Source organism: Nyctibius grandis, chromosome 4, assembly GCF_013368605.1.
Source record: "Nyctibius grandis isolate bNycGra1 chromosome 4, bNycGra1.pri, whole genome shotgun sequence".
Taxonomy (NCBI): Eukaryota; Metazoa; Chordata; class Aves; order Nyctibiiformes; family Nyctibiidae; genus Nyctibius; species Nyctibius grandis.
The window spans coordinates 62,876,711-62,901,674 of NC_090661.1; the positions used below are offsets into that span (position 1 = coordinate 62,876,711).

Consider the following 24,964-nt stretch of genomic DNA (forward strand, 5'->3'; position numbering starts at 1 on the left):
GACACTGGAACATGTTGCCCAGAGAAGCTGTGGATGTCACATTGTGAGTGTTCAAGGCCAGGTTGGATGGGGCTTTGAGCAACCTGAACTAGTTGAAGATGTCCCTGCCCATGGCAGGGGGGGTTGGAACTAGATGACCTGTAAAGGTCCCTTCCACCCCAAGCTATTCCATGATATTTGGGTGGCTGCTGATGGTGGCTGTTGCGTGTCCACCTGTGAGAGATGTTGGCTGTTGTTATCTGGGAGAAAGGACAACAGGTGAGAAGGGTATGGCCGAAATGACTCATCAAAGACCAGCAGTTCTCAGTGGTGCTTGGAGTGGGGAACTGTTAGGCTGGTGGCTAAGGGATCCCTTGTGTCTGAGAGCTGGAGGTCAGCAGCTGTGATGAAGAGCGCGGGCAGCTCCCTGGTATTCCCTATTATGCTTACCCATGGAGAACTGGCCTCCCTGGACAGGTACGAGGGGTGGCACAGTCTCTCTTGGCAGCCACTTTGGGGTCTGCACTGTTGTGCGTGGAATGGGGAGATGTGGACGTGGTCTGAAGTTGTCTCCAGTTGCCCTGCACTTACTACCCAGAAGGAGCTGCATGGCAGGAAAAGGAGACCCTTGCTTCATGTCCCTGTGCAGTACTGCAGATTTGTACTCAGACCAGGCCATGGAGCCAGGACTGAGTCTTTTATGAGCAATATTATGTATTGATTGAACAAAGAAAGAGAAAATCTTTTCCCAGGAATTAAATAATTGCTTCCTTGATGAAAGGACCCAACATCTGGCTCTTGTGTTACATGCATTTTGTCATGTAGATGTAACTGTTTGCTTTGTTCCTGTCAGTAACCTTAACTTATTAATGTATGAAGCTGTTTCCAGGTCAGTGGAAAACTGCATATAAATCTTTATTACATGTACTTGATTGACTTTAACTCTTTATAAGATATAATTAGCGTCCAGTAATCATATTGCGGTGCTGTTGCTGTGATTATGCTGGTAGTTAGCGTCCAGTGCAATTCTGGTTTTATAGACTGGAGCTGATGTTAGCTTGATTAAAATAAACATTGGCCTGTGTTGTTGGCCAGTTAATTTTCTCACCTTTCTGCTGCTCGGTTTCATTGCCTCCTGCAGTTCTGTGATATGACTGCCTGCCACCAAGTGGCTCTGATTAAAAAGCCATGATTTTTAATACGTAGTGCTTCAGGTTGAAGTGGAGCCACTCTTGGTAACGGTGTCTGCGATGGGAGGGAAGAAGTAGATTGCGGCAGGGTCTTCAAGGACAGTGACTTGGTGGGGCACTAGTGCCTAGAAATGTTTTGATCCTATTGTAATGAATAGCTGCTAGTTCCTGTTGTTGTTTCTGTTTTGATTGAGTGCCCAGCTGGTGTATGGTGGAGATAGGATGTTGGGGTAGGGAAAGGAAGTAACTGTCAAAAGTGCATCTCCCTTAGGAAAGCAAGAATGTGGAGGCACGGTAGAATTGGGGTTTAAATAGCACTTATTTTTCCTTGGTTTTCATAGTGCACTGACCGTATGCAATTTTCCACATGCTGGGTAATGGAAAGTTGGCCCCAGAGGAAGTTACTTTGTAAATCAAGTTTGGGATTATAAAATCAATCACTGTTGGGTCACTAATTGGTGTGGAAGATAGGAATTTCCTATACAGTATGATAAGTTCATTGGTTTTCTGGCAGCGTGTGTGCAGTGAGCTGTTTAGCCAACGATATTCTTTCCTGGTTCTGTTGTTAACTCAGGAAAAGCATCAGGTCATTTACAGCTACACCCAAATCGCTGGTTTGTTTCTGAGTAGTAAAGGGGAGGGTGGGGGGAGTCTGATGTCATGTGGAATCTACAGGTGTTTTATGAAGTTTGTTTTCCTCTCTTTGTGGCATAATAGTGAAGCTTGGCAGCCACATGGGAATCGTGAAGATTGATTGCTCTTGGTGTTAAGCATCTCACATCTTCGAGTTTATATCAACACAAGCCTTCTTCCAGCAGCAGCATCTGGCTCATTGGCAAGATCTGCAGACAGTTGTTCTGATCGCTCTGGAGATCCCTCTGGCTGTCATGTGGCTGCTGCCTTGGCCGAGCTGCTTTGTTATTCTAGCTGGTCCCATTTTCATTCATTTATTTTTTGGCTTACCTTTGATTCTGATGAATTGCTCCTGAGATTGTGGTCTTGAATAAATCTTGCCCCGCTTCCTCACGCAGGGACTTTGATGAGATGCTGGTGTTCATTTATTTCAGTGACTATTTGCTGATTGGAGCTGGAGCAGTAACATCCCAGTCTGTGCCTTCTGTGCAGGTTTTCCCTGTGAATCACAGCATCAGTCTTGTGAAGTAAAGCACGCATCTTTGAGCATATCCTGTGTAAGGGGTTTCTCTGAGATTAGAGCTGCAAGCGTAAATCAAATATTACCAGTACACAGTCAGTGTCTGGGATGGTGCTGAGAGTCCTGGAATCAACCACTTGGATTTCTCAAGTTGACCATTGGGAGCGGAGTTTCTGGCCCAGCTCTTATAAACTGGCACAGGAGCAAAGAATAGTGTGTGTCAGCTCTGGCTTTACATCACCTCAAGTGCTGTCCCCATCTGTTTGATTGTATGTTTTTTATTCATATACTGTGTACTTTAAAAACATGATTCTTCAGAAGTACCATGAAGACACATGGGTTCAAATAAAAGTGAGTGTTTCTTAAAATACTAAAGCATTTATTTTCCTTAAATAAGCCTGTCGGGGTCACTACTTCTTCTGGTTGAAATTAGCAGGGCTGTGATGTGCAGGAGGCCGGACAAGATGGTTATCTTCACTGGCCTTTAATGATCTGTACAACTGCTTCGGCACTGTCCACAATGGGAGCTGTTTGGCGAGCTGTCACATTTTATAAGGATGTTAGCAAGGCATGATTACACACAGTTTTCTGATTTTAAATGTGTATTTACGTCTGTTAGAATAATAATAATAAGGCAACTTGGGTGGCATGTGTATTTTTTTAGTAATTTACTGCAAATTTGACACATAATCTACTGCCACAAAACTTAGTTTTAAAATGAAGGGGGAAATTTTCACACTAAGATGTAAATTAACTCATCACTCAACAACTATGAACATGCATTTCACGGGCATTTTATGAAATGGAGAGACAGGTTGGTGAAAGAGTTCATTGCTGATTTGAAATTAGGAATGGGGATGCTTCAACTTAGAGGAGGAAATACTGACTTTGCATTCAGTATGAATGTTGCCATGGATTTCTTTAGGGCCCAGGTCTCACTCTGGGGCTGTAATTTCTCTTCTTAAAAGAACTATTTCCTCCTCTTTACTTGGCCTTTTCCAGCAGGCGATGAGGCTGTTTCTTTCCCAAGGTCCCAGAACACAAAATAAAAACATCCTTTTATGTAGTACTTTCAATTGAATGGAAACATAAATGTATCCTGTGATGTTAGGCATTGTCTACATTTGTGGAATTTCTGTAGAAGCAATGTTAGCTACTGTAAATATTTAAGAGCCCTGTAAGTGTGACTGGTAGGATGAGCTAGAGCCTTTCATCTCTTAGTTGCTGGTTTTAATAGGATCTGGCTTGGAGGGTTTTGGAAGTTGTTGACAGGTATTTGATTGCTTCTGTGTCTCAGGAGATAATGCTTTTTTTGTGTGTGTGAGGAGCCTGAAAGAGTTTACAGAGGTATTCTAGCCAGCCATCTGTGGGCAGGTCTACATGTATGCATGTTATAGGCAGTTGAGATGCTAGCTCGCTTTGCCCTTGTGTTTAATATGTTTATATCCTGTGTCATAGCAGAGTTTATAAACCCTATTAACATGGCTTTCAAGATGCTCTGAGCATGGATGGAGTGGGTTTTAGTCTGCCTGTGGGCATAGCCACATTGATTTATGTTTGTAGATGAGAGACCTTAGGCAAAGGGAGTTGCTCCTCTTTGATTACACTAGCCCTTTGGATGGGGAGAGGCTGCACAGCTTGCAGGTTTCACAGGACCACTGCAGGGCTTCTCACCATAAGGATTACAAGTGAGTGTTAATCACAGGGCTGTTGTTGTCCTGCTCATGAGTGTGATTTGCTAGGCTGACAAAGGCAATTCTTACTTGTTATTTAGGTGGCGTAGAAAATGTACAATGCCTTTTGGTGCCCAGTCAGGTATTTTAAGGGTTCAAGGCTGGATACATGCTTTATTGTTCACAGTGCAGTATAGCCATTGAAATATTTGTTACATGACTGTATGATCAAAGGATAGCAGCCAGCTTGCAAAAAGTGGTATTCTTACGGGAAGCCAAAGTACTCTCATGCACAGCAATTGCTGGAGTGAGTCCAGAGGAGGGCAACAAAGCTAGAGGGTATGTCCTATGGGGAACAGCTGGGGGAACTGGGATTGTTTAACCTGGAGAAAAGGAGGCTCAGGGGAGACCTTATTGCTCTCTACAACTACCTGAAAGGAGGTTGAAGTGGTGTGGCGGTTGGCCTCCTCTCCCAGGCAACTAGCAACAGGACTAGAGGACATAACCTCAAGCTGCGCCAGGGGAGGTTCAGGTTAGACATTAGGAAAAATTTCTTCACAGAAAGGGTTATTAGGCATTGTAATGGGCTACCCAGGGAGGTGGTGGAGTCACCATCCCTGGAGGTGTTTAAGAAAAGACTAGATGTGGCACTTAGTGCCATGGTCTAGTTGACACAGTGGTGTTAGGTCAAAGGTTGGACTTGATGATCCCGGAGATCTCTTCCAATCTAGTTGATTCTGTGATTCTGTGATTGATCTGACATAGGACTATCAGAAATAATTGTCTTGTAGGTAAGGATTGTCTAATACTGTTCAGGTAACGGCTGTTGAAGACCAACAAGATCAACAAAAGCAGCAACAAGAGTATCTTACTACTAATAATAATCTTGCTATGTTTCTATGTAGTATCGTACTATGACGCTGCTACTAGTTCATGGTCAATGATGTTGTGGTGCTAGGTGCTGAACTTCTCATCTAAAGAAACTGTTGAAACAGGAGAAGTCTGTAAGTAAATTATAGCCATAGAACACACTGGGCTATTTTAAGTTTTCAGGAGCTCTTTAAGTAACTAGTCCTTATCATTCTTTGTTCAGTTGTCATGGTTTAACTTCAGCCAGCCATTAAGCACCACACAGCTGCTTGCTCATTCTCCCCCTCGCAGTGAGAGGGGAGAGAGAATTGGAGGAAAAAAGTAAAACTCATAGGTTGAGATAAATACAGTTTAATAGGAAGGAAGGGAAAATAATAATAATAATAATAGAATATACAAATAATAGAATATACAAACAAGTGATGCACAATACAATTGCTCACCACTTGCTGATCAATGCCCAGCCAATCCCCAAGCCATGATGTCCCCCCCACCAGCTCCAGTTTATATACTGGGCATGATGTCATACGGTATGAAATACCCCTTTGACTCATTTTGGCTGTCCTTGCTGTGTCCCCTCCCAGCTTCTTGTGCACCCCCAGCCTCTGCTAGCAGGGCAGTATGAGAAGCTGAAAAGTCCTTGACTTAGTATAAACACTGCTTAGCAACAACCAAAACATCAGTGTGTTATCAACATTATTCTCATCCTAAATCTAAAACACAGCACTATACCAGCTACTAGGAAGAAAATTAACTTTTTTTCAGCCACCACCAGGACATTGGAGTATATATTTAGGTTTTTGATATCTCTGTCCATCTGAAATTTGTGTGGGTATATGGAGGAAACCATACCCTTTTTTTTGTGGTTATTTGTTACTCCTGAAAACGTGATAGAAATGTCTCAGGGGAGCAACAGGTTTACTGAGAACATTTTTTTGAAGGTGCTGTGAAATGTGTTGATGGCAGAGCCACTAGAAACATCTGGTAAGATAAGCCTGCAGATAGCTATGGATTCATCTTTCTTATGCCATCCTGCTGCAACCCTGAGATGTCTTCCATTTGTAATACGGAATGGCTAGTTTGCATTCCTTCACAGCTCCTTTTAGTGGGCTTTGCAATGAGGTTTTTTTGAACCTTTGCAAGGAGAAAGTGTAGTTACTGTAATGCAACTGGTACTCTCTGGTGGTGTTTGTTTTTTTTTTTTTCCCCAGTTCTCATTTCTGAGGTTTTAATCAATCTTGATTATTATGTTTATTTCTGGAATGTTATGGACAGATAGGAGTGGTTGGACTTACACCATCTAATTTAGGCGTCTCATTTGGATTCCTAAAATTATCCCCTGAACCTGTAGGGAATAAAATGTAATGGTCTGTGCTTTTTATCAGTAAGGGTAGATTGAAAGTGGAATATATATGTAGTATAGTTAATGATAAAGAATGTTTTGGGTATCATGGTGATGGGCTGTGAGTATTTGGCAAAAGAATTATTATTCAAGGTGATACAGAGGGTCACAGCTAGGACAAGAGGCATGGAATTAACACAGGAATGATGCAAGTTGGAAAACTTGCTGTGAGCAAGATAGTGTAGGTTACTGAGTAGTCATCTAAGGAGAATAGTATTTTGAAGTCTATATTCCTTGTCTGTCTGTGGTACTTGAACCCAAGCCACAAGTCCATCTACAGATGTGTTAGTCATCTTTCCAAAACTAGGATCATAAGAACATAGGGCTGGAAAAGGATCTTCAGATCTTTAAAAAGTAGTCCAGCTACCTCCACTGAAATGGAATCACCTATCTCTTGATGACCTCCCATGGATGTTTCTCACCTGCTCTTCAGAACGTGTCATGAAGGAACAAGATTTCTCAATATCATTCTGTAGCACTTGCCAGTATTCACTCACCTGTGACAGTTTTTCTTAAGGTGTCTTTGCTGAAAAGTAGGATGAGTTCTTATTTTCCTTTCCCAGGTGGATATGGAAAGTAATTGGTCACCAATCTCTTTGTAACTACTTTTTGTGTACTGAAGAACTCTGCTCAGTTTTCTCTCTTCTAAACTAAATAAACCACACTCCTTTGAACTTCCCACAACATTGTTGTTTTCTAAACTGATTTTTGTCCTATAGACACTCCTCATATGGTATGTCTCCATCTGCTGTTTATACGGCTGAGATCATACTTCACCCTAATGAGATGCCGTAGGAGGATCATTTGATTCTTTGGGCAATGTCCCCCACCTGCAGATGTCCCTTAGGATCTGCATATTTATCTATTCTTTCTAATGCAAGATGCGGCCAGCAGAATGAGGTCAATTACTTCTATGCACCAGCATCTTAACTGAAACCAAGGAACAACCATGGACCTTGCCTCCATCCAAGTCCAGAGATACTGGAGGTGCCAGGACCCCACTTTCCAACAGGTAGCTGACAGCAAATTTGTGTTTACTTGATGAAGTTCCTCTGCTAAAGAGTGGTATTAAAAAAAGCCACACAAGAATCCGTTTTAAAGAGGTGCTGTGGGATGAACAGATTGGAGAGGGAGGTGGTGTCTCACACATGTGCCACCTAATAAGCAAAGGAACTAGAGCAGACTCTTCAGGCAGTGTGTTGTGGTTGAGGAGACAGAAATACACTTCATCATTCCTTTTTTGTTCATCCCTGCTTAGAGTTTTTTCTTTTCTTCTTTTTTTTTTTCCTTGATTAAGTCCAAGCAAGGAGAAAAAGGAAGAACTCTAACCCACTACAGTACTGCTTAAATTCAGATGTAAACCCAAGATTTTTCAGCCAATAAGTTGTTTTTTGGTGAAGCACTTAAACTGAGGCAGTGACACTTTAATTAAGATGAAAAATAAGTGTAATCCACTTTGGTTGTTGAGACAGACTGCCTGGTGTGCTAACTGTGCACTATATGCAGCAATTCATAGCTTGCAAGAGGACTGCACAATGGGCAGCCCTTCGGTTGTGAAAGAGAAATCGTTTCTGTATGGTGTTCAAGTATTCATTTACCAAACAAATAATTGATAAAATGAGCAAGTGAAAGAGACATTAAGAGGGTATGATCCAATGCCAAGCACTGGTTTTCACAGTTGATTTTAAATCTACATTATGCTAATGATGTTCATTTGGAAAACATGTCCACTCCCTAACTTCTGCCGCTGAGCGTTCTTTTAATTGGATTCAGATGGTGGAACTGAAACAGTTGTAGGGTTTGTATACAGATGTCCTGAGTGCTCCAAGCACTTTTTTTCCTATCCAGTTTTTCTAAGCCAAAGTTGCTTTCACTGCGGCTGGTGTCCAGACGTTCTTGAACTTCCTCATTAAAGGTCTGTCTGATACAAATGGGCATGGTTCTGCTGGAACAAGTGCAGTTATGATCACTTAAACATGCTGCAGATCTCATCTGGGGCATTACTCCTCTCCTTGTCCACTGGGCTGTCTGGACTGGGTTGCTGGTCTCCGGCCAGAGTTCCTCAGTGAAGGAGTCCATCTCACAAGGCTTGCCATTGCAATCTGTCGTTCTGAAAACATGGGCTGTTGCCTAAATAACTGTAATGGTGGAAACACCCTTTTGTTTCCAATGCAATGGTATTAAGAGTTGATGGTTCTGAGGCATTTCGACAAGGCAGCATGTTTTCTGTGTAGTGGTGCTACTCTCTGATTTCCATCCCTATGCTGAAATTCAGAGCTACCGTATTATCCAAGCAGCCTGACTGAACTCAGACTGGATGAGGAGTAGGTAGCATTCAATATGATGAAGGTATCAGAGAGCATCGGTTTCCAGAGTAGTCGTTCTAACACTTTTCATAAGCACTCAGCTTTTAAGAGAAAAGAGAAGTTGTGACTTTTTATGGGGTCTATAGGCAGAGTTTCTATAATCTGATTTACCATGCTCATAGGCCAAACGAAATTTACTCTCTGGTTTCGAGGAAGAAATAATTAAGGATGGAAAGCTATTTATCTTTTAAATAAAAGTGTCTAATTTATATCAAAAGTTTTTGTCTGAATTTTTGAAAGGCAACTTCATCCAAGTGGCTATTTCTGAAAGTAATAGTCAAACAAAGGCTTTTTGGACACCGAAGAACTGTGTGGTGATGAGTATGCAACTATTTCCCCGAACACTTGCTGCTGTTCAAAATGATAATACTTTCACGAAGGTTTAAAAAAAAAAGAGAGAAAGAAAAAAAGACCCAATGGGTTTTGGAAGATGGTGTTTTCATATGAACAAAGTCAATACTGAATTTGCATTGTGAAGTTACAGTAAGCCACAGACCCAAGAGGGAAAATTAAAGGATTACTTAAAACCAACAATAAACATGCAAATTAAAAGTCATCATTTTTAAATGAAGTCAGACACTATTAAAAATAAGCACAAAATTACATACTAGTTTGGATGTGTAGTTTATAGAATACACCAAATGTTAAAATTGAATGAAATTAAGAAAAACATTTTCCAAAGGCAAGTAAAATATCTGTTTAATTAGATCGTAAAGAAAGGAGATTAAAAGTAATATTTTGTGATACAGTAATTACTGTTTTTCAGAAGTAGTCAGGTTCCTGTGTGTTGATCTAAATTTAACTGTGGTAGCAGATCTCTTTGGGGTCTTTTGTTTTGTTTGTGTCTTTAATTATTTTAAATCACAACCACTACCTTTATTTTGTCTTCCTTGCACGAAACACACTGTGTGGCAGTTTGCTCCAATACTCTGCCAGCTCATGAACACAAATCTGGGAGATCAACTCATACCCTCTGGTTCTCCGAGGTTAAAAGCCAAATCATTGCAGGGGACTATACAGCAGGATAACAGGAAAGGCGGATGAAACCATTGGGAGGTGGGTTGAGGTGCTGATGGGAGTCTGAGATGTAAATAAACCAGATTGCTCTCATTTCCTCTTTCCACTGTATTATGCATTCCAATAGCACTATTCATCTTTATGACAGACACCTATTGCTTTAACTTTACTGCGGGCCACTGAAGTACATTAAAGTGGGCAGGAAATGGAAATAAATAGAGTTCAGTGGAGGCTGCAGAATAACTAAACAGGCCGCAGTCATTTTTAGTGTGGGGTCATGAGTTTTTTAGCAGATTTACCGTATTGCTTGACTTTTGTTAGAAAGATGGGCACTGTTTAAAAGAGGTGCAGTATACTTATAAAATAAGTAAGAAAATGTGCTCGTATTTTTTTTTTTTCAAACTCTTCGGGATGCCAAAGATGAAAAGACATTGGGTTGAGTCTCAGCTGGGTAGAGTCGGTGGGATATGTCTGTGTGCAGTACTTGAGGTTGTGGTTAGAAACAGTATCATGAGGTTGGAGATTTGAAGAAATCCTGCTAGCAGACAGCATCGGAGGAGGGCCACAGTCCATTGGCTTAAATTAATCTTCTGCCTAAAGGTAGTGAGACATCCAGGTAGAGAGGCTGACTGGAATTTGGCTTTAAAAATGCATCTTTTTTTTTTTTTTTAAATGCATGTGTATTTTGCTCACTTTGGAAATGTGTATGGCTCTCCTGCTTATTCATAGGGCTGTTTTTAAGAACAGCAAAGTTACACTGCAAGTTCCAGATACCCTTAACCCTCGGAGATGGGATTTCTGGTGAATTCTGTTTTTGTGAAAGCTTTGTGTGTTTGTTTTTACTTGATTGTTTATATTCTGATAAGATTAGGTCAGCAAATGAATGAATTCACAACATGAGTTACTTGAAGACTTACAGCTCATATTTTCATTCTCTTGAGATAGTCAGCTACTTGGAAACTTATTTTTTAAAAAAATTAATCATTAGCACTGTTTTTTTCCTTGGTTACATTGAGTAGTCTCTGGTTTTGCTGAGTATAGTGTTCTCTTCTTCTGCTATTTCTCTGACAATGACTGCTATATAGTTGAAAGCAAGCATCAGCCTTTGAAGTACTTGTCAATCTAGAAGATATTAGTGGATATTTCACAATGTCATGTAAGATAAAAACTAATTTGTAAGCAGCATGGCAGAAATCTGGAAAGACAATTAAGACAAAAAATCATTAACATTGATTCTTTTGCACTGGGAAAGTATATTCCTTTCTCCCAAAGCATCCTTTAAAAATGTTGTTTACCTGGGTCTGTATTTAAGTATATATTTCAGCGTGACGTTCAGTGATTCTTCTTCTTTCTTTTTAATTAGTTTTATATCAAGAATTTAATTTAATTCGGAATACTTCTCCAGATACACTTGGGTTGCAGAAACTAGTGCCAGGCAGAATTGCAGGTAATTACTGAGGACAGTTGTTGGCAATTTGACTTTTCATCATTTGTTCGTCATCGTTTGTTCGCACTCTGTGGATAGTTCCTCGCTGAAAGGATTAGGTTACAGATGGGTGGGTATTACTTCAGGGACTTCTTAAGTGAGAATCCAGATGCTTTTCTTCATCCTCTCCTCCTGCTTAGTTTGGGAGTTACAAGTCAATAGCTGCAGGTAAGATTTAAAGCTTGTATCTTTGTTTCTCTTTTGCAATGGAAAAGCTCTCTATTACTCCTTGTTAACTAAACAAACGATCTAACTGCAAACTTTAAATACTTGGGAAATTACAGACTGAGCTAAAATTTCAAAAGAATCTGATTCTTTAAGTGCAGTATCACTGACAGACTGCTGCAGGTTTTCAACAGAGTTCAGCTCCAGCAAGGTCGTTTGGTGTTGCATGCTTTTGAAAACTTGGCTATGATTTTGGTGCCTAAGCTGTAGAGGGGCTGTTCAGAGCTGTTGGCCTTTGGCCACATCCCAGTTGCTTTGAGTATGTCTGTAGTTTCAAGGGCAATGCTCTCAGGCCATAGTATTTTACAGTTGTGAGATGTGGATTTTGTTTGCGTGCTCCACATACAGCACATCGGTGTTACCTGCATAGCTGAAACCCTGCTTGGTCCTTGCTGGATTTCACAGGGAGGCAATGTAGCCGTTGAGGTATACATCAGAGAAGGAAACATGAATTAAAATCATAGAATCATAGAAATGACTGTTTCTTTCCTTCTGTGTTGCTGGATGTGTTTTCAAATCTGAGCTCGTTTTTCCCCACTCCTGGTTTCAGAGATAAAGCCTGAAGGCAAACTCCAGGCTAAATGCAGCGGGTGTTGAACTAAATGGGTGTTTTGCAGTGTGTTCTAGTGGGAGCACAATCTTGGTTTCCCCAGTTTACCATCCTGCCCGGTTGAGCTTGGAAGGACTTGTTGACCCACGTCTGTGTGCTCTTCCTCCTGTGGGCAATTTGCACGTGTGTGTTTCATCTCCCAGCAGCAGTTTGCAAGCTTGCTTGTGTCTGTAAGAACCACTTGCTGAAAAACAGTGGAAATTCAGGCATTTCAGAAAATTCTTCCTCATATACATACATATAATTGTCTCATACTTTGACCTCCCTGGGGACTGCTGGGCTCCCCAGTGCAGTTGTCCCTAGTGGGACCATTTATTTTACCCTTCTAACAGCCTGCAGTGTTTAAATATCTCAAATTTGTATGCAAAAGTTAACAAGCTGAGACTGAAATTAGGGTGTTGGTTTCTGTAGTGGGAGAGGAAGCTGTGAATGTTACAGCGTCACAGTATTTTGCTTATCCTGCTTGTTCAGAAGGTAAGAACATCATTTGGAAAGTAGGTGTGACAAAGACAGCATAGTTTATTTATGCTGTGCAGGAAAAAAAGGAGTCGTCTTCTTTGTAGCACAGCAGACTAAAGTGGTTTTGGAGTACTATTTGGAACAGAGAGGCTTGTATGTTGTAAGTTTAATTTTTGTGCCAATCCCCCCAGCGACTTTCACAACCCCTTTGTGTGGCTTGCCTCGCTGGCAGAGCTGTAACAAGGATGGCTTTAACTGCTTCCCCCCCCTCCCACGTGGGCGCCTAACACATTTGGTCACTCAAATTTTATTTCTTCCCTCTGTAAAGCATGAGAGTGTAACTTCCACCCCAGCCTTGTTAGGGTGCGAGCTGCCGAAGCGGGGGCTCTCCAGGACCAGGCATTGACACTGGGTAGTAAAACCTCTTTAATGGGGCTGGCTTAACTTTTAAGTTATGGTTAATGTTTTTAACAGTAACTTGTGTTTCCTCTGCCCTTCACACCCAACCATTAGCCAGGTGTTTTTGTCGCACAGAGTGGAAAAATAGAAGTAATCTAACCGTACATCTGGGCCCTTGGTGAGGTGCTGGAGGAGGATGGCCACAGATGCAAACTGGGGATCACACAGGCTGGATGGGTGGGTTAAAAGGCTCCTTGTAAATGCTTGGCAAAATACAAGCCAAGTATTTTGGAATGAGTGAGATGGCTTTATTTTTTTCCTTTTACTATAAATAAATTAGAAGGTTGAAATTTGGCATACCATGTGCTTATAGGGTTTGCTCTGTGTAATTTTCTAAATAAATCAAATTTTTTCTTTTTTTTTTGTTCCCCCCTTTAATATGGCATCCACTCGGTTTCCTTGTAACTGTGGGACAGCCCTGACTCTGATCTGCCTTATGCTGTAAACTGTGTTTATGGAGCTAGAATTGGGGTCATTAATTTTCTTTACATCAAAAGAAGTCGTTTCTTTTAAATGAGAAGCTTGTTTCACCTAGTAATTCGCTGTAATTGCTTATTTGAAACTTTGGACATTTGATAGCAATTTTAAACATTGCCAGATGAGGCTCACACAGTCGGGACCTGCAGGTGCTTCCTTGGGTGCCCAATTTGGATCAAAGGAGCGAGCCCAGGGATGTGCCTGGCCGCGGACGGGGCACCCGGCGCTGGAAGGTGGTGCTCTCTGGGGCTGTTTGAATAGATGCTGTGTGTCAGCCTCGGCAAGAATTTGCTCAGAGGGTTCTCCCTTGGAAAGGTTTCTGTGGACCACCGTGCTGTTTGTTTTTCTTGGGAGATAGACTGCGTGGCCTTTGTTTTGCCTGAGGCTTAATAGTGCTCGCAGCACTAAGGCTTTGTATTTTTTATGTCTAACCAATAGCACTTTCTGCTGAAGGGTTACTGGGCTAGAAAAAAGTTTCTGAAATATTAATTACTTTTTTTCCTGACTAATATCTGTTAATTTAGTATTATGGTCTTCTGGGAGATTTGGAGGCAAAGAATTTCCTTGGTCAGGAGAGTAAGCAAATGGTGCAACTTCAAAGGCATTTTTACCAGGATCTCAACCTCATAAAAAGAAAAGAGGCAAAAATGAAAGTGTCTTTCACTTGATTTTGTAAACTGGTTCACTAATGTGAATGCAATTTATTGTTCAGTCAGCAGCAGGAGTAGCTTTCCTTAGCCTGAGAAGTACCTCCCCCCCCCCCAAGTCAGTAAATAAACAATAATTTAGATTATTGCGGAAAAAGCAACGTTTGTTAATGGCTTTTGGCTGTAGAACGCTGTGATGCTAGATAGACTCACAGTGGTTTCTGTCAACACCGTACTGTGTTTTGTGAGATAGATTTAAAACTATTCCAGTAGTCGTCCAGCAGCTGAAAAATGAGATAAATTCTGTGCTGCTGCTGCAGAAGCTATGCAGTGTTTTAGGACTTTCTAAATTCAGAGAAAAGGGAAATAACACAGTTGAAAAAGAATAATGAGCAAAGCCAAAGTACCAGTGCCAAGACTTCTTAAAAGAGTTTTATTGATGTGTGTTGTAATTAAAACCAGAATTAGTTAGTTTTCTAATAGGACATTAATTTCCTAGAGAGCAATTGCAGCTTGGCATAAAGTAATGCATTTTTAAAAATGAGTACTGATCTGGGGATACCCCTAGCATATGTTGGATGGCTGACTTACTAGCTTTGTGTGCCCTCATTATTAACAAGCAAATTAAATATTTTCGCTTAAAATGATTATACAAATAAACCTTTGGCTGCGCTGTGTTTTCATTAAAACCTTAATTGTTTAGAGAGCTCAATGAGAGTGTGTGAAGTTGGGTCAGTTTTACTGCACAGCATTAGCCTTGATAGCAGATTTACAACAGGGCTGGATTTAATCTCTTGACTAATCTTTACAGTAGCAGGCTTGGGATGGGAAGGCGTTTGTGTGTTTCAGGAGATAGGTAACTCTATCTCTGAACTGGAAACACAGAGCTGGGTTTTTAGATGTCTGGGCAGCCTTAAAATGAACTAGCAAGGGGGAGGGGGGAAAAATTGCTCGGTGGAAACAAAATATGTGTTGCTTTTAAATCAGCTTCTTAGTGTGCACATTGTCACACCTTCACACATGGCTGTAGGCTCAAATCTATTTCTCATCAAAGCAACTGTAGCGTAAGGGAATATTGCGACCATCTGGGTTGCAAAGATCAGAAATAACAGTCCTTGCTAGCAGAGGAGCCAGCTGTGGGCAGCACCATGTAAACTGTTTTTTATGCCACTTGATTAATCATTTCTGAGGGTGAGGACAACAAAACAGTTACCAGGTCACACACTAATTTTTTGAAATACTTTGAAGTCTAATTTTCCTGGGTTTAAGGTGGTGGTATGCCTTAGAAACACATTACGGTATTTGTAGATTCAGCATTTCAACTAACACTGTTTCTGAGCATGGGAAACACAGGCATGTTAGATGTCTCCAAAGGAGAGTTAATTAGAAGAATGAGTAGTTCTCAAATACACCACAGCTCCACTGTTTCATTCTGATGATAATTTTCATTCTGGGTCTAATACAAATGAATTAATTTATCATTTATTAATCTGCTATGACCTGCGAATCTTTTAGGGTATTTAAGGGAAAAAAGGCTGAGAGTTACTAGAACAGATTTAAAGTACTTGCATGAGTGGAGAGTAAATCACAAAGAACTTTTGTCTTTTTCTTTCTTTTCCTCTTTCTGCATAGTTTTAACTCAGTATGGTTTTTCTGCCTTTCCCCGCTTCTTTAGGACCCACGATTATCAGCTTTAATTTTTGACAAGCTTCAAGTGCCTGACTATTTACAGAAAAACAGGAATGAAGGAGAGAGCAGATGCGAAACTTGTGCCACTCACTTGAATCAGCTGAAGCAGGAAGCCATTCAGATGATGCACACCCTCAATCAAGCCAGCTACCCAGAGATGCCCGACCTCCCGCCTGGTGCCGGGGCAGTGACCAGCATGGTACCCAGGCTGGTCACGGTCTCTTCCCAGAGAGACCTGCCGCTCATTGCTGGGCAGGTGGGCAGGCATCCTGGAAAGTCACCGAATCTCTTCTCTGGGGCAGAGAGGAAGAAAGGACTCGGATGGTCTCAAGGTGCGGGCAGTTTTCCGAACTCCAGCGTTCAAGTCACGGTGGCCCCCAGCGGTCTCAGCGGCGCTCTGAGCTCTGTCACCATCCAAGCTCAGCAGTACCTCGAGGGCATGTGGAGTATCTCCAGGGTGAACAGCTTCCTGCCTCAGGCTTGTCTAGTAAGTAGTGATAATTCAGATGCTCGAGTTTTGTTTACATGTGTATGGATATACAGAGAGATAAAGATAAAATTTGAGATGTATACATATTTATCTTAGAGGGGATCAGCTAATGGTATTCTAAACCATGTTTCAAGAACTGAAGAACTGAAAAAGAGCTTTGAATGATGTTCTGTCAGATGTCACAAGGAATTTGCTTTCTTATCTCAGATGGTGAGATCCTTTCCTCAGATGTTTTTGCACCTATTTTAGCTTCACGTATGCAGGTGGTGTTATTTGTCTTTCACATACCTGCTGACCCCTGTAGAAAAACATAAAAGGCCAAGTTTGTCACAGATGAAACTCTGGGAGCTTCATGGATTTATATCAAAGATGAACTTGACCCTCAAGTCTAGTGCTGAACTTCTAAGGCTGTGTTTAGTTCAGCAGATGCTGTTGATAGACTGTGATGGAGAGCATCAATCTTCAGGTTAGATGTGCTGCAAAACAGTTTGCTGTAAAGGAAGGTGTGCAGAAGGTTGCTTCATGCCTGTAAATGTCATTGTACTTGGATTTTAAGCATTGATGTTGATTTTAAACATTTCCCATATTTTGTGTGTATTTTAAGAACTCTCGTGGGAAATGAAAAAGCTTTATAGAGGTGCATGTTACCTTTAAAAAAAAGTTCATTACAGATTTGTGACTGTCTATGGAACTGTGCTAAGAGGAATGATACAGTGACTGGTTTTGACTAAGATTTATTCCTAAATGGTTTTCACATGGTAGTGAACAGGGGAGTGCGAGTAATGATGAAATGTGTAGAAATAGAAGTCAAGGTTTTCACTTAAAGATGTTGTAGCAGATCTTGCAAGACCAGGTATGTTGGTGCTAGACAGCTTTAAATTTAACATAATGCCTTACATGCTGTTGTATGTAAACACTACCTAATATTGCTTGGTAACTTCAGCTGGTTGAGCTCCAAGATCATCAGAGATAAATATTTAAGAATGTTGCTGTGTAATATTACTTTTACAGAGTGGCTGGTTTCATTCCAGAAAAGGCTTGGAGACATGATTCCTCCCTCCCATACTTCTCTCTCATACGGAAATTTGTGGATGCACATACAGCCCACCTTTGAGAGGTCCTCATTTAAATCCAGTGAATCTTCACTGATGTCACATCACTTTCTGATGATTTTACATTGAGAAAAGGGAAAACAACTGGCCCATTCAGCTCTTCATAGTTCATGAGGAATTGCTGCTATGAGTGCTTTTCTCTAAAATGCTGCTCCATGCATTAGAGATTAATTTGACCAACATAAGGCATATGATGTTACCTTTTAATTATCTTTTAAATTCTGTGTGTATCACAGAAACATAGAAAAAAAAAGGGAAAACTAATGGGTTAAGAAGCCTGCACTCTCTGAAAGCATAAGTGTTTCCATTTCTTTCCTCATTCTTTGTCTGCCCCTGTTCTTGTCTTAAATAATTCACTAACAGCCAGCTCCAGATTTCTTCCTGCTTAACCATGCTGACTGATAGATGTGGTTTTCCCTAACCACTGCATTATTCTAAGAGAAAACTGAGTTGCCTCATTTAACCCCTGTGAAGGAAAAATGTGTATAACACAACAGAGCTTAAGTGTGATCTAGAAATGTGCAAAGAAACTCAGTAGCCTGGAAAACAGTGACCTTTAATGAAAGGACAAACACTGTTAGACTGTGTGTGTTGGAGGCTGCTTGGATTTGATCCAGTCATCTGCAAAGACAGTTTAGATTTAGAAGCAGTTTTTGGAGAGAAGCTAGGCTTCACTTGTTTTCTCTTTTTTTTTTTTTTTTTTTTTTTAATTTCTTCATTCATTTAAGACCAAATGTAGTTACTGAAGACTCTGTTGTGCGTCTTTTCCCAGATTGTGCTTTCTGTGTCTGTCTGAGTTCTCCTACTGCCTTTTGTATTATTAAGAGCCTTGTGTCTGATGAAGCTATTTGGGTGTGTGAGGCAGAAAGTGCTTTCCCTATGCTTTTCCACAGGGGAATCACAGGTGTTGAAGGAAATAGGATTGGAAGGATTTCAGGAATCAGCTAGTATAGCCCTTGCCTAGGACAATATCCGCTGCAGGACATTCTTGTCCAATGCTCATCTTACCTCCTCTTACAATTTTGCAAAGACTGGGATTCCCCAACTTCTGTTGATTGTCAAGTCTGATCTTCCCTTTCCCATTAGAAAAGTTTTGTTAATTTATTTGTTATTTTTTTAATTTTGACTATCCTTTCCTGAAGTTGGAGACAGGGTTTAAGATTAACCCAGGAGAGAGCTGTGGATATACATGCTTTTAGAGATATCTGTCTTACTAAACTTGCCCACCTTCTTGTGGGGCAAAGCTGGTCTGGCTAGAGAAATTCTGGAGCAAGAAGAATAGCAGTAGAAAGGATAGCATTGAATGTATTATTTATTATGTGTAATGGGGCTCTGTCTTGGAGTCTACAGCCCACATCTAGGCAAGATACCACACAAATGCAGAAGAAAAAGATGGTCCCTTCCCCTGGGTGTTTACACTGTCAGTTGTGGTGTGAGTTATTTTGACCACTCTGTAAGTACCTCGTTTCACTCAGAATCTCTGATTTTGCCTTGTTTTCTTACCAAAGGGTTGTTCTTGAAACAAGTGCTGAACTCCCCGGTAGGATACTGTTATCCAAGCGCCTTACCTCTTGGTGATTTAACTCGGTGCTGCATACGAAGTGAGCGTGATTGATTTTCTAAAGATGGGAAAATGGACACAGATAAAGACTGGGGCTCGTCTCAACCATTTTTAGCTGCCAAAAAGACAGGTATTTGTTCTATGCTAATTTCCGAGGCTTCCTTTGTAGTTGTGTGGGAGAGCAATACGCACCTCCAAGAGGTGCTTTGTCCTTCTCATCTTGGCTCGCCTTGTCTACTGAAGGTGCCTGTGGCTTTCTGCTGGTGCTGGCAGAGGCCGGGTGGGTGACACAGCAAACCCTCACTCAGGTGGCCAATGCAGGGTGCCGTATGCCCAGTGCCTTGCAGGGGTGAAAGTACACCCCAGCATATGGCTGCTAAACCTCAGGACATCTCGTACATACAAACATTTCTCCAGGATCCATGTTTTTTATTTATGGTTAATTTTAATAGCGGTGGTAGTGGAATTGTCTGCGGAGAGAAAAAAAAATGACTTTATTTCTGCTCTTCTAATCTCCTTCCCCAAACTCGCATATATTACCTTGTAATGTCACTTAGGGTTGCGAAAACACTTCTGGGCTGAATGTTGGGGGTCAGAAGTGCAGGACATCGTAAATTTTTAATATATGTTTGGAGTTCAAGTGTGAAAATCCATTATATAGATTATAAATTTTTGGAACAGGAATGTGTCTTTGAAGCTTAGTGTGGGTGCTGCTGAAACCAAAATAATAACTGTGGGCTTTGGGAGCTGTGAAGGGGAACAGTAATTAAGGATCTGGAGGAAGGTCCAGGGAGGGGAAGACTGGGATGGCAACCAAGGTGCAAAAGGTGAAGATGTAATCAGCTGCTTTACCCAAGCGGCCTGTTGTGAAAAATTACAAAAAATAATCACCAGTAGCAGTGATAAGTAGTCTGACCAGACAGCGAGCACTATGGAGGGGAGGGAGCTGGTATAACTCTGGGTACGACAGATGACTGACAACTTTAATTAATAAATAGTTTTATATTGATGTTTTTAATTCTAGACCTGACAAGTGAATATAAGGTTACTACTCAAGTGAAAAAACATGTTAGCAGTGCTCAGCATTGCCACTCAGTTTAACACAGAAGCAGAGGAGCAAGGGGAGTTTAGGCTTTCTAGATGTGTTGGAATCTGACTGAGAGCTAGAAAATTAAAACCACTGAAAATACCTTGTGCACCTATTAGAAGTACCTGCATGTATTGTGGAAAAAAAGAGGTCTTGCATCATATGCTTTAAATTGGCTGTGTTATTAGTATGCAGCGTTACATACTGCAGTAAAGTATCCATGCCACGTGCTATAAAGACGTCACAGTGAAATAGAGCTTGTTTTGCAAATTGCTTTTTCTTTCGTCTTATGCAAAATGAAATCTTTGCCACGCTATATTTCTAATTCGAATATATACAAATGGTACTGGTTATAAGGCAAAATATTGTGGCTCCTTGAATCTTTACCAGTTTCTAAGTTGCTTTAAAAATATATTAAAAAATGCACCATTAGGAAGTTGGAAAAGCTGGAGCACTGGAAAATTGGAAGTGACTTAAGTAAAACTTTTAAAGCATGTGTATATAGAATTGTAAATTTATCAATAGACCAATGTATATCCTTGAGAGTATTCACAAATTTAAAGTTAGGTGTAAGTTTATGGCCTGATTGAGTGAGGTTCAGAGAGGGAGGGTTCACCCATAGCATGTGTAAAGGGTGTGTGTACCCTAAAGCTAAAGGAGTTATGTTCATTTGTTTTCTGTGAAAAATCCCTGACAGTTATTTTAGTCACAATTCAAGCTTTCCTGTAGTTCTTAGGAATAAGTCTCCTGCTTACCCTAATGTAAACCAGATGGGTTAATCTGAGGGTAGTTCAGCCACTGTTGACTTTCCTTAAATCCTCTTTCTTTGTTTATAGTAAGGATGACTTACATTTTGCTTAGAAGATGCAATAAAAAGCTGACTGTGGAAAACAGAAGAATGACAAGATTTACTTTCCAGCATTTACTTTTTTACTTTGATAAATGTCATACCAAACGGATTTTAAAATTAATTTTTAAAATCCTTCTTGATAGCTTTCTCAGTGACCTTTTATTAATACAATGTGTGAAATATATTTTGTAATGAAACAATTAAAATATAGTGCTTTGACCATAAATCTTGTCTGTGAGACATCTGGATGACTTTGAGCTTTGGGACATTTCTCAGACTCTACATGTAACATCTTCGCTCTGCAGAAGTCAGAGCAAACCCCAGGCAGGTGGTGGGGCCAGGGTTGCATAGAGGCTTTTCTGTTTTCCCTTTAGCTTTAGTGGTGTTGGTGCTACTGCTTTTGTAGAGGAAGTACATAAAAGAGAGGGGGTGGCAAACGGAAATAAAAATCTTCAAAGCTAGTGTTGGTCACTCTCTGTAACAAGTCTGAACAGCAGAAAGGAAACCTTTTGATCCAAGTTACTAAATGCTTTTCTCATACTAACCTAATTTATAGCCCCCATGGAAAAGGCTTTTCCTGAGACGGTTGCATCTCGGCCGAGCAATATTGCCTTGCATTGCACTTTGCTGCCTTAGCAAATGCAGAGGGAGGGGTGTGATGTTGGAGGTGGCGATGCTACCCACGCCTTGCATTCAGAGTCAGCGAGACCCTGCCCCAGCAGCCAGGTAGCAGACCAGCTTAGAAAGTGTGGCTTGGAAATTCAGCCTTAAACATGCAGATAAAACATAGCCCTCTATTTTGTGTACTCATGCTCTTTTTTTCCTAGGTTGCCCCCAGTGTAGGATGCTGAAGGTGAAAATGAGGTTACTTTGTAAAGTATCCCCAGGTATCAGAGTGACTTAGGAAAAATGTTAAAGAGCTGACAGAAAGGATATTGTCTGCAAGATGGAAAAGAGCATTTTCTTAGGTGAGGGCGTGGATTGCATCTCTTTATATGGTGTATTTGACACTTCTGCCATACTCTTGGTTTTACAGTGTGGGACAGGGTAACTATTCTCAGGACTCAGACCCTCTTGTGGCTCAAATTACCACCTGAAAACAGTTCTTTTGATCCTCTACCCCTCTAGGCTAGGCAGTTGTTATTACAGCTCTCACAGGGAAACAAGTCCATACTTGCCTTTGTTGACAATTAAAGTCAACAAGCAATAATAAAGAATGTTGGCCCAGACTTCACCTGTGCTCATCAGAGGTAGATTTAAGACAAGCAGACTTTAGAGATTATGTGCAAATGATAATCCACCAGATTTACCTTTGACCCACAGGTCATTGTCTCATCCAGCAAGTGTATCATAAGCGACACTAAAATAAAAAATCCCCTCCTTTTTTTACCCTAAATATTTAAGTTTTCTACTCTTGCCTTTGAACTGGTTTCTTTGGGATGGCCTTTTCTGTTCACTGAATTCACTTTCAGCTGCTTTTGCTTCCCTCTGGTCCATTTATACTGTGCGTGTACTCCACTGTGAACTCGCCAGTGAACTGATTGTTAATCGATGCATCCCATGCCACTCCATCATTAGAAATCACCTTACAAGAAAGGCTCATGCTTTTTGGCTGGAGCTCAGAACTGTCACCCAACATTTGGGAAAGACTCTATATAGCTGATGTAGAAGTGCTATACTGAGGCTACCATTGCTCTGCACTGGCTACGTTGGTTGTTAAGGGTGGGCTGCAGCTGAATAATGCCCTTTGGTGTCCGAGGTTAATGCAGCAGAGAAACCAGATAAATTCAGGCTGAGATCAGACCTTAGTCATGTGCAGGCTGGTGGAGAGAAAGTCTTTTGCAGTGGTCTCTGTATACCACATGGAAGGAACTGCTTTTCATGGCTGGATGCAAGTGTGGATTGCCCAGTCGTTCTGCTTGTGTAAAATAGGATTGAACATCGTACACTTTTTTGGAAAGCACTTTGAATTTAACATTTACTCCATAGGCTGTGTACTGGAATGATGGCATGTTGAGGTTGTGGGACACCAGGTAGTCGAGCTGTGCGCAGTGTTAGCATTGCCGAAAGCATGTCCCGTTGTTTTGTGGCATGAGTGGCTGAGCATGTGGCAAATATTGATGCTCTTTGTTACTGGCAACTCGAATCACTGAAATACCCTGGGTGGTAGCCTCTGAAAAGGAGGTTTAAAAAGCATCAAAAGAAAATGTATCTACTTTTCTGTTTCAGCACTTGGGAGAGAATTTATGATGTATAGATAGAGTTCATAGATGTTTCAAGCGTTTCATATGTGTGTGTTTAATGAAATGGATTGCCACTTTACTGAACATAGCATCAAATCAGCTCTGTTAATTGAAAAAGATTTTTCACGTTACTGCTAATGATATGACACAGTGTTGTTAGAGATGATGCATAAAATAGTGCTACTTGATATGACATTAATGTGTGCATTTAAATTTCTTTTTTTCCCATTTATGTGCATTATTGATTTTATTTCATTGTTGAGGAGATAATGGATTTATAATTAGGATACAGTCACCGTCATCAATGATGAGGTTATTAGACTTATAAATAGAACTTTAAAACTACAATGAGGTACTTTCCAGTGTAATGAAGGATCAATAATTAGAGGTTTGCTTTGAATCTGAAAGTAGTCTTTGTAAGATTCAAGTGTGAAACGCTTCTAGGCAAGTGAGTCCATATAAATTACTACACAAACTGACGTTGTGGTTAGGCATTTTCCAGAGTTGACCTATTATGATTATTACTTTTGTTTGGTGCCCAAGCGCTTATGAATTAATTCCGCTGGGATTGCATAGCAGCCAGTATCTCAAAACTGGATGAGTTTGTTCTTTTCTGATGCCTTAGTTGAAGGAAGCATTTGAAAGGTGCCACAGGCAGGAGTCCATTGCTGTGTTTTTGGTGTTGTTAGGCAAAGATAATGGGTCTACCATTCAGAACCTCCCCCTTCTGCTTCTCAGAAGTCACAGTGGTAAAGCTGGGCAAAGCAGATGGCTGTTGTAGGGGGGCGGTGGAAGGATGAAGAAGGGGAGAGTGGCCCTTGTGATGCCTAGCTTGGGAAGGGTCTGGGTTTACTTGGTCCATGCAGAGTAGCTGTGTAGACATCCCCTTGTGTCTCACCAACCTCTCCTGATGACTCTAAAGTACACACGGGGGTCTACGGGAATAGCGCAACCTCCTGTTACTAGTTAAGCTAAGAAAGACTCTAGTGAAACAATTGTATGGGAATGGTAAAAACATAAGAAATATCCTACTGGATCTGAGCTGCAGCCTGTCTAGCCCAGGGCTGTCTCAGGCAGCAGAGCTGGAAATGGTGTTTAGGGAGAGCCATGGAGCCTGGCTGCTTTCTGCAGTCTGCGCATGCTCCCTATCATGCACAGTTGGGGAAGTCTCAGGGACACATCCCTGTCTGTTCCCTGCAGTATCTGTTTATGGACCTGCTGTCCGGGAATTTATCTAATCCCTTTCTGACCCTGCTGACACTCTGTCGCCACAGCCTCCTGTGTCAGCAGGTTCCACACGTTCGCTATCCCAACGCAAAGAAGTACTCACTTTCTTTCAGCTTAGCCACCACCTCCATGACTTTGTAAACCTCAGTCAGATCCTCCTCAGCCTTCCACTCTACAAACCAGAGTCCCAGCCTCTTTCATCTCTCCTTCTAAGGCAGCTGCTTCATCCTCTTGACCATTTACTTGCTTGGCTCTGTCATTTCCCTTACTCCACTACCACTGTCTTGAGATGCAAGACTAGGACTGCACCTGGTACTTAGTATGGGGACCCCCTCCTTCTTGTTCTCAGTGCCCTGCCTTGTGATGTCCAAAATTTTTTGGTGGTTTTTGGTTTGGGTTTTTTTTGGCTGCTGCTACATCTTGAAGCGATGATTTCAGAGGAACTGTCAATGACCTTTAGATCTTCTGAGTTGTGTAACTGCCGGTTTTGCGTTCAGCATCGTTTAGGTGTGGTTTAGATTATTTTTCCTTAAATACATGGTCTTATCTATGTCAAATCTCACCTGACACTTCTTTACCCACTCACATTTGGGAAGTTATTCTGGAGTTCCTCATCACTGGCATGGCATTTGGCCACTTGAAAGAGCTTTGGGACATCTGGAGACTTGGAGATTTCACTCCAGTCATGGTGA

General features: G+C 41.2%; 1 protein-coding gene across 1 annotated transcript in view; it reads left to right on the top strand.

Moving 5' to 3' along the window:
- The window catches only part of KIF26A (kinesin family member 26A), a 107,348-nt gene that overhangs the window by 24,834 nt on the left and 57,550 nt on the right, over positions 1-24,964 (top strand). Inside the window, 1 exon segment of the mRNA XM_068398467.1 lies at positions 15,689-16,189. Within this exon segment, the coding sequence (XP_068254568.1) occupies positions 15,689-16,189 (501 nt within the window).